This window comes from Artemia franciscana, unplaced genomic scaffold (assembly GCF_032884065.1).
Source record: "Artemia franciscana unplaced genomic scaffold, ASM3288406v1 Scaffold_799, whole genome shotgun sequence".
In the NCBI taxonomy this organism is placed as follows: Eukaryota; Metazoa; Arthropoda; class Branchiopoda; order Anostraca; family Artemiidae; genus Artemia; species Artemia franciscana.
Genome location: NW_027068006.1, coordinates 53351 through 64201, shown reverse-complemented (window position 1 = coordinate 64201; position 10851 = coordinate 53351). Strand labels below are relative to the sequence as shown.

General features: G+C 37.5%; 1 protein-coding gene across 1 annotated transcript; it reads left to right on the top strand.

The window, feature by feature from the left end:
• The first annotated feature begins 7057 nt into the window (after positions 1-7057).
• Positions 7058-7522, top strand: LOC136043662 (uncharacterized). Its single transcript, XM_065728558.1, has one exon. It carries the CDS (start codon positions 7058-7060, stop codon positions 7520-7522), a length of 465 nt encoding a protein of 154 aa, XP_065584630.1.
• Positions 7523-10851: the final 3329 nt, after the last annotated feature.

Sequence of the window (10851 nt, the reverse complement as noted above, 5' to 3'; positions counted from 1 at the left end):
ATACACATTCACATACACATTCACATACACATTCACATACACATTCACATTCACATTCACATACACATTCACATGCACATACACATACATATACACATACACATTCACATACACATTCACATACACATTCACATACACATTCACATACACATTCACATTCACATTCACATTCACATACACATTCACATACACATTCACATACACATACACATTAACATACACATTAACATACACATGATTAACATACAATGACAAATGTCATTTATAATTGACAAAATACCCTAGTTGCACTTATACCGTTTCTTTAGTTAAGACCGCCTAGGTTACATACACATACACATTCACATACACATTCACATTCACATACACATTCACATACACATTCACATACACATTCACATACACGTTCACATACACATTCACATACACATTCACATACACATTCACATTCACATTCACATACACATTCACATGCACATACACATACATATACACATACACATTCACATACACATTCACATACACATTCACATACACATTCACATTCACATTCACATTCACATACACATTCACATACACATTCACATACACATTCACTTACACATTCACATACACATTCACATTCACATACACATACACATACACATACACATACACATACACATTCACATACACATTCACATACACATTCACATACACATTCACATACACATTCACATACACATTCACATACACATTCTCAGTAATTAAACAGACTGAACATTTTAGACAATTGTCATTTATAACTGACAAATGTCATTTATAATTGACAAAATACCCTAGTTGCACTTATACCGTTTCTTTAGTTAAGACCGCCTAGGTTACATACACATACACATTCACATACACATTCACATTCACATACACATACACATACACATACACATACACATACACATTCACATACACATTCACATACACATTCACATTCACATACACATTCACATACACATACACATTCACATACACATTCACATACACATTCACATACACATTCACATACACATACACATACACATACACATACACATACACATACACATTCACATACACATTCACATTCACATACACATTCACATACACATTCACATACACATACACATTCACATACACATTCACATTCACATTCACATACGCATTCACATACACATTCACATACACATTCACATACACATTCACATACACATTCACATACACATTCACATTCACATACACATACACATTCGCATACACATTCACATTCACATACACATTCACATACACATTCACATTCACATACACATACACATACACATACACATTCACATTCACATACACATACACATTCGCATACACATTCACATTCACATACACATTCACATACACATTCACATTCACATACACATACACATACACATACACATTCACATTCACATACACATACACATACACATACACATACACATTCACATACACATTCACATACACATTCACATACACATTCACATACACATTCACATACACATTCACATTCACATACACATACACATACACATACACATTCACATACACATTCACATTCACATTCACATACGCATTCACATACACATTCACATACACATTCACAAACACATTCACATACACATTCACATACACATTCACATTCACATACACATTCACATACATATTCACATACACATTCACATACACATACACATACACATACACATACACATACACATACACATACACATACACATACACATTCACATACACATTCACATACACATTCACATACACATTCACATACACATTCACATACACATTCACATACACATTCACATTCACATACACATTCACATACACATACACATTCACATACACATTCACATTCACATACACATACACATACACATACACATAGGCCATCAATGGTTAGACCATTGCTCAAGTGGTAGTAACCATCCGCTTCACACATACCAACAATATACTCATTCTCATTTGGGGTTCCCATCTAGCCCATGTCTACTCGACTTTTTGTAGTCAATTACAGACAGTTGAAATTTTTGTTTCAACTATTCCCTCTTTTTTAAATTCATATAAGACCCTCCCCCCCGAGTATTCTTGACTAATATTGGATACAAACAGCCTCGTATTTGTATGTAAAAGAATGCACAGCACTTGTATACATTTTTTTGATTTTTTTTTACAATTAAATTCACACTTTAAAGGGGAAATTTTACACTATGCTATTATTTATGCTATTTATGACATCATATAAGACAAAGATTTTTGGGGGATAAAATTTTAAGGGGAAATTTTACCATGGGTGGGGGGGATGGGCCAAAATTCCTAAAACAATTTTCCCTCATAGGACTGAGAAACTCATGCAGCCGTTGCAGCTGGCCGTCGGTCCTTTTGCAAGTTTTCAATTGATTTTCCGTTTTATACTAGCAAATCATATATCACTATTCGTAACTTTTTATGCTCTTTTCATTTTTTTTTATTATTTTATTTCATATAGCATTTTTTAAACAGCTTCTCTATATTTTACACATCGTTCAAGACAAAGGAAATAGGAAAAGGATGTGATTATGCCCGAGTATTCTTGACTAGTATTGGCTACAAAGAGCCTCGTATTTGTATGTAAATAATATGAAAAAAACTTTGTTTTATTAAAGAGTTAAAGAGGCTGCGTCCCAAAGTCGAACCTTAAAACGTACAGGAATTAGGAGAGGCAGTTGGGGGCCTACCGCCCCCCAAATCCCCCACTTTTAAAGACTCTTTTGTACAGGTTTTTTTGTTGTGGGGGGCTGCCCTGCCGCCCCCCTGACCCCCCGCTTTTGGCTTCGGAAAGGCCCTCTTTTAATTAACCAAACAAAAGGATTGAATGTCCCACGCTCTACCGACTGAGCTAACCACCTGCATGTGTGTAAATATAACTTTTAAATAACTTTTAAAAATTTCAAATTAACATGGGCTTATATGGAGAAATTGGTTATTTAAGTGGCTAATGCGTGGTTTCTGGAAAACAGAGAAGGAGTTATCAGATCAAGCTGAAATTTCGCGGGTAAGCTCCTGAGCCGTAGGGGACCTTAACTTGTGAATTTCAGCCCGATTGGACAACGTTAAAGGGGGGGGGGGGTTGGTGGGTCGAAACTTTCGGGGGGTTAAGATTTTCCTACGAAACTTTCGAAACATTTTTTTGATTTTTTTTGACAATTAAATTCATACTTTAAAGGGGAAATTTTACACTATGCTATTATATGCTATTTATGACATCATATCAGACAAGGATTTTGGGGGGATAAAATTTTAAGGGAAAATTTTACCTTGGGTGGGGGGGATGGGCCGAAATTCCTAAGACAATTTTCCCACATAGGCCCGAGAAACTCGTGCAGCCGTTGCAGCTGGCCGTCGGTCCTTTTGCAATTTTTCAATTGATTTTCCGTTTTATACTAGCAAATCATATATCATTATTCGTAACTTCTTATGCTCTTTTCATTTTTTTTATTCATTTATTTCATATAACATTTTTTAAACAGTTTCTCTATATTTTACACATCGTTCAAGACAAAGGAAGTAGGAACAGGATGTGATTATGCCCGAGTATTCTTGACTAATATTGGATACAAACAGCCTCGTATTTGTATGTAAACGGGGGGGGGGAGAGTGGTCCCAGGCTCCCCCAGGGCCACAGAAGGTCCTTCTACAGTGATCCCAGGCTCCCCCAAGGCCCTAGAGCCATTTTTTAAGGGCCATGGATCCTTTTGCAACTTTTTAAGGGAAAATTTTACACTGGGAGGGGGAAAAGAATAAGGGCAAAAGGAGCAGAACTAGCCCTGTAGCGTGAGAGCTGGCTAATTCACACTTTCAAGGGGAAATTTTACACTATCCTATTATTTATGCTATTTATGACATCATAAAAGACAAGGATTTTTGGGGGATAAAATTTTAAAAGGAAATTTTACCATGGGTCGGGGGGATGGGCCATAATTCATAAGACAATTTTCTCACATAGGCCCGAGAAACTCTTGCAGCTTTCGATTGATTTTCCGTTTTATACTAGCAAATCATATATCATTATTCGTAACTTTTTATGCTCTTTTCATTTTTTTTATTCATTTATTTCATATAACATTTTTAAAATAGTTTCTCTATATTTTACACATCGTTCAAGACACAGGATGCAGGAAAAGGATATAATTATACGTTCCCAGGTCCTCTATGCCGGTAAAAGAATGTAATTAAGCTATAAAAATTATTTAGGTCAAATTCCGCATAATTATCTGTTAAAAATCAGCCAATCAGAAATCAGGCCAGCGAATCATCTCAGCCAATCAGAGAAAAGCTTCTAGGGAATTATTGTTACCATAAATACTTTATCACAAAATTTAGAAGTTCTATTATCTTGAAACTCTTATTGAATAAGGTTCATTTTATTTTATTTTCTATTTTATTGGTGTTTAAGTGTTTAATTGTGTAAGTGCCAAGTAAGTATTAACACCTTACCAAGGTAAGGTGTTTTTATAATAGTATTTAGCACCGGGAGAGCTATATGAAAAATGGAGGAGGCACTCTCTAATTAGGGAGTGACATCCATTTAGGTTCATATAGTGAATTCCGTGTAGGATTATAGGAACTGCAAGTACCAGGAATCATTCGGTACTTCGGCAATACTGATAGAGTGTATTTTAACATAAAAAATGTAAATAATAAATGTACAATTTTAAGGGAAAATTTTACACTGGATGGGAGGGATGGGCCATAATTCCTAAAACAAGTTGACTCCACAAAAGTTGCTATTTGGAAATATACATTTTTGCATGCATCCCGGGATATAATTTTTGCCATGGATACAATTTTAAGGGAAAGTTTTACACTGGAAGAGGTTGAAATTGGGCAAAATTCCTAAGCAAAATTTTTATGGATACGAAATTTAAATAGATATAATTTAAAGAGGAAATTTTAAACTGGGTGGGACGGATGGGCCATAATTCTTAAGAAAAGTTGACTCCACAAAAGTTATTATTTGGAAATATGCATTTTTGCATTCTTCCCTGGATATAGTTTTTGCCATGGATACAATTTTAGGGGAAAATTCAACACTGGAAAAGGTGGAAATTGGGCAAAATTCCTAAGCAAGATTTTCATGGATACGAAATTTAAATAGATAAAATTTTAAGGGGAAATTGTAATCTGGGTGGGAAGGGATGGGACATAATTTCTAAGAAAAAGTTGACTCCACAAAAGTTCTTATTTGGAAAAATACATTCTTGCATGCTTCCCTGGATATGATTTTTGCCAGGGATACAATTTTAAGGGAAAATTTTACACTGGAAGAGGTAGAAATTGGGCATAATTCCTAAGCAAGATTTTCATGGATACAAAATTTAGATAGATAAAACTTTAAGGGGGAATTTTACACTGGGGGGGATGGGCCATAATTCCTCTGAAAATTTCCCAAGATAGGGCCAAATTTTAAGATAAAATTTTAAGTGGAAATTCCTAAGCAAATCTCGGACATAGGCTCCCCTAAGGCAAGAGACTTATATTGGGGGTAATGGGAATACGGGCAATAGAAACCACTCCAAAATGTCAATATATTTGGAAATTAATAGGTTTTCACGCTTTCAAGGGGAAATTTAACACTGGGCAAGGTGGAAATTGAGCAAAATCCTTTTCTCAATTTGTCTCACTTTTAAGGGGAAATGTTATTCTATGCATTGACATTTTGCTTTTATACTAATAGATTTTCACGCTTTTTCGACACGATTTTTGTGAAAATTTGGGGGACCACTCCAAAATATAAATATATATTTTGAAATATACATTTTTGAAATTCCTAAGCAAATTTCCCCAGAAAGTCCCAGTACTGTTTATATATGAGTACCCAGTACTGTTATATATGATATATATTTATATATGGTATCATTTATAATTGACAATTTACCCTATTTGCACTTATTCCCTTTGATTGCCGTTTTAGCGTGGAAATTTTACACTGGGGGAGGTGCAAATTTGGTGAAATTCCTAGGCAAATTTCCCCAGAAAGTCCCAGTAATGTTCGACTAGATTGATCATTGATCATTTTAATAATTCCTTTGTATTGACGAGAGAGAAAACTTCCTCATATATATTCCAATATTAGTGAAGAATTTTCGGAGGGAGAGGGGGGGGGGGGGTCAAAAATTTCAAAAAAAAATTTAATTGATAATTTTAATAATCCTTTTTATTGACGAGGGAGCAAACTTCCTCATTAGCATAATATGAAGGGGCTCGCCCCCTTGTCAATAGCTTGCTCTTTACGCTAAAGTTCAAATTTTGTTCCATTTTTAATAAGAATAACTGTTGAGATTGCTAAAAACATATAAGCGTTAACAGCGAGGTATTGACAATGGGATGAGCCCCTTTATAAACGTAATAATATGTATTCCTTTTTCCCCTCCCCCCCTCAACAAAAGAAATTTAAAAAAAAGTCTTTAAGACAATCTTCCCACTTAACCCATTCCCCCCGCCTCCCATCCAAACACAATTCCATGAAAAAGTCTATATATGTACCAGTAACAAATACTTTATGTGAAAAATGCGTAAATTTAACAACTTGTAGCCCTTCCCAGGGACTATGGGGGCTCAAATAGGTCTCAAAGACATAGTTATTAGATTCGTCGACTATGTTAAACAAAATGGCTAACTCAAAATTTTGATTTGGCGACTTTTGAACAAAATTAGCGTGGAAGGGGGCTTAGATGCCCTCCAATTTTTGGTCGCTTAAAAATATTTATTTTTCAATATTTTCTTAAATAATGATAGAAAAACCTGTGTCCCCTTCATTGAAATTCAATTCCCCCCATGACAAATAGCTACATTTAAAGATCCTCGCACATGGTTCCTCCCTTAACATATTCCCAAAAAAAAAAACTCTTCTCGCCATTGTGACAGTATTTTCTCTTTTTAGATGACCAGAAAAATAAGAATTTGCCAACAACCCTCTGAAACGACCTTGCCTGCCCCTGGACTTCCCCTGCCTGGCTCCGAAATGACCGTGCCTGCACCTGGACTGACCGTGCCTACACCTGGACCAATCTTACCTGCCCCTGAAATGACCTTGCCTACCCCTGGACAAATCTTACCTGCCCCTGAAATGACCTTGCCTGCCCCTGAACCAATCTTACCTGCCCCTGAAATGACCTTGCCTGCCCCTGGACCAATCTTACCTGACTCTGAAATGATCTGGTCTACCCCTGGACCGGCCTTGTCTGATAATTGGACTGACCTTGAATTTTTACAAAAGTATATTTTTAACAACAGGAAAATTAATTTACGAATAAGAAAAGGACGGAATAATCGACCCATGACTGAGCAACCATCCGAAACGACCTTGCCTGCCCCTGTACTTACCTTTCCTGCCCCTGAACCACCAATCATACCTGCCCCTGAAATGACCTTGCCTGCCCCCGGACCTTCAACCAAGCCCCCCAGCCCCCCCCTTGTCCATAACTGAACCCATGGCCCCCCAATTGAATCAGCCTACCCCCCAGCCATCATTGACCGTAACCGGAAATAAAGCCCAGGAATCTGTCATTATCAATCCGACACCGCCACTAGCAAAGGAAAAAAAAAACAACGATTTTTTTGGAAGGCCTGTCCAAATTGCCACAGGTCTTTCGAAAACCTCGAAAAACATCTTTTGTCAAAAAGAGGAGCCTGTGGTAAAAAACCTAATGGAGACTTGTGTACCAAAGCAGAGGCAAAAGAAATCCATGAAAAAGCCAAGGATGAGCTAGAAGAGAGGGCGAGAGATAAATCCTACTTCTCAACTTCAGAGCTAAAAGCTACACTTCTAAAATCCAAAACACTCCATGCATTCAGCAGAGCCTTGACAGAGATGACCGGCGTATATTTTGACAATAGAGATGTACGGGACTGTGCAATTCAAATCAATGAAGCCGAGCCAGCAGTTCCAACTGTCTCCGTTAGACACGAAACTCCTGTTGCTCCACCCTCAGACCCTGCGCCATCATTCTCGTCGATGCCAGAGAGAGATTGTTTCTCCAGCGAGCCTTTAATGGGGCCTTCTCGACCCCGTAAGAGGGTTCGATGGGCAGATATTGAATCGAATCCCGAGGATAGTGACGTGGAGGGTGGTGTTTACGATTCATTCAATATTGAAGATTATAGAAGGCTGAAGGATGGCGTCAAAAATTTTATGGTTCCTGTCCTCGGGCGTTTGTCGAGAAATCAATTACTTGACGGTGACATACCAAACTTGACGGCCTACCTTTGCTTTCAGGTGTCGTTTATGTTTGGTCATCGGCCTGGCGTTCCGAAAGCTATGACTATCGAGGAATTTCTGAATCGTCAGTTAGTGGAGGAGGAAGCAATGTACGTCATCCCTGTGGAAAACCACAAAAATGCAAGTTTAAAGTCTGCTGGCATAGCAATTAGCTTTGAGGAAGAGAAGATTTTTCTCAAGTACCTTAAATTTGCCCGTCCTGCTCTGCTCAAGACTGGTGAGCCTGTCCCAAATAACTTATTGCTGTCAAAGAAGGGAAGGAAGCTGAAGAATGTGTCAAGAATAATGACCAGGTTTCTGCGGAAGATTTTCCCAAATGGCATGAGGCGGGGGGTTAGGGTCCCGAACCAAACAACTGTCCGCCACTTTATAACGACTATAATTAGAAGAGCGACGAATAAAACTGAAGAAGAGTGCCAAATGATGGATGAATATGTTTGTGACTCAGGTAAGTTTCGCTCATTCTATATAATTTTCATAATTTAATTATTCTTTCCAGCTGAGTTCACCACTTAACATAGTCAAAAATTGATGATTAACTTATTGTAAATTTAATTGTTGGAACCAGCTAGCCCGAGGCCCCTAGCCACTCGTAATTCCTCCAGAACTGAATTAACTTGCAGGGCTGTTTTTCGTTAGAATGTCTACCTGTAGTTTGTAATTAAATAAAAAAAAACTAGTTTTTTTAACTGAAAGTAAGGAGCGACATTAAAACTTAAAACGAACAGAAATTACTCCGTTTATGAAATGGGTTGTCCCCTCTGCAATCCCTCACTCCTTGCGCTAAAGTTTTTAATTGTTTTAAAAAGTAGAATTGTGGCAAAGAGTCAAACTTTAGCGTAAAGAGCGAGGGATTGCGGTGGGGAAAACCCATTTCATATACGCAGTAATTTATGTTCGTTTTAAGTTTTAATGTCCCTCCTTAATTTCAGTTAAAAAAAACTAGTTTTTTTTTGTAAAGGGCGCAGGCTAGAAAAGCATGCGCCCTTTACATTTAATTTCAGCCCCTCCCTCAGGGATTGTGGGGGAGTAAGTCATTCCCAAAGACATAGTTTTTATTGTTTTCGACTATCTCAAAATTTTAATACGTTGACTTTTGGAAAAAAATTAGCGTGGAAGGGGGCCTAGGTGCCCTCCAATTTTTTTGATCACTTAAAGAGGGCACTAGAACTTTTCATTTTCGTAAGAATGAGCCCTCTTGCGACACTCTAAGACCATTTGGTTGATACGATGACCCCTGGAAAAAAAACAAACAAATAAACACGCACCCGTGATTTGTCTTCTGGCAAAAAATACGAAATTCCACATTTTTTTAGATAGGAGCTTGAAATTTTTGCTATAGGGTTCTCTGATATGCCGAATGAGATGGTGTGATTTTCGTAAAGATTCTATGACATTTAGGGGATGTTTCCCCCTTTTTTCCAAAATAAGGCAAATCTTCTCAGGCTCGTAACTTTTGATGACAAAGGCTAAATTAATTAAAACTTATATATTTAGAATCAGCATCAAAATTCAATTCTTTTGATGTATCTTTTAGTTTCAAAATTCCCTTTTTTAGAGTTCCGTTTACTATTGAGCCAGGTCGCTCCTTATTACAGTTCGTTACCACGAACTGTTTGAAAAACTATATGAATGTCTATTTCCTCCTGAAGGATTTTCCTAACCATTCTGTCTTTTTCAGAAATAGGTTCGAAAAATAATTGCGAAGCCTATGATGAATTGAAAATGGGAAAGCTTTGGGAAAAGTCGGGTTAGGCTTCGTATGTGTGCGCTTCGCGCACACAGGGCCGAATCGAGGTCGAGGCCAAAGGCCTCGACCGAGATCCGTTGATATTTCAATTGAAAATGGGAAAGTTTTGGGAAAAGTCAGGTTAGGTTTCGTATGTGTGCGCTTCGCGCACACAGGCCCGAATCGAGGTCGAGGCCGTAGGCCTCGACCGAGATCCGTTGATATTTGAATTGAAAAGGGGATAGTGAGGTCGAGGCCGAAGGCCTCGGCCTTTGGCCTGGACCTCAGTCAACAGTCAACAGACTGTCGACCTCAGCCAAGGCAACAGACTTGGTCGAGGTCAAAGGCTTCGACCAAGTCTGTTGATTTTTGAATTGAAAAGGGAATAGTTGTGGGAAAAGTCAAGTTACGGTCAATTGTTGAAAAGCCAAGACAGTTTGTCCAGTTAAATGGGCATCAAGTCAAGGTTAATTTTACCCCAAAGCTGAAGTAGAGGCAACCTGTTGGAGGTTCTATACGATCCTATACCTATTATAATTGATAAAAGAGCGAGGTCACACGATGTAAAAATTCAAAATAAGACATAATTTTTAGATCAGGAGAAATTGTTCAGATTTTTAGTCAGACTGTCAGCAGCTATTCCTATTCGTGATTAATGTCATATAATAACACTTTACTAGGTCTTGCGTTATTCTTGGTCCATAAATTTTTCAGTTATAAAGATGCGAAAAAAGGACTTGCAACTATAAAGTGCACTTGGCCATTAGTCTGAAATATAAAAAAAAATTAAAAATAAATAAAACTTCCT

What these genes read in the sequence shown, in the direction of transcription:
- LOC136043662 (XM_065728558.1), top strand. Translation starts at nt 7,058, where the DNA reads ATGACCGTGCCTGCACCTGGACTGACCGTGCCTACACCTGGACCAATC.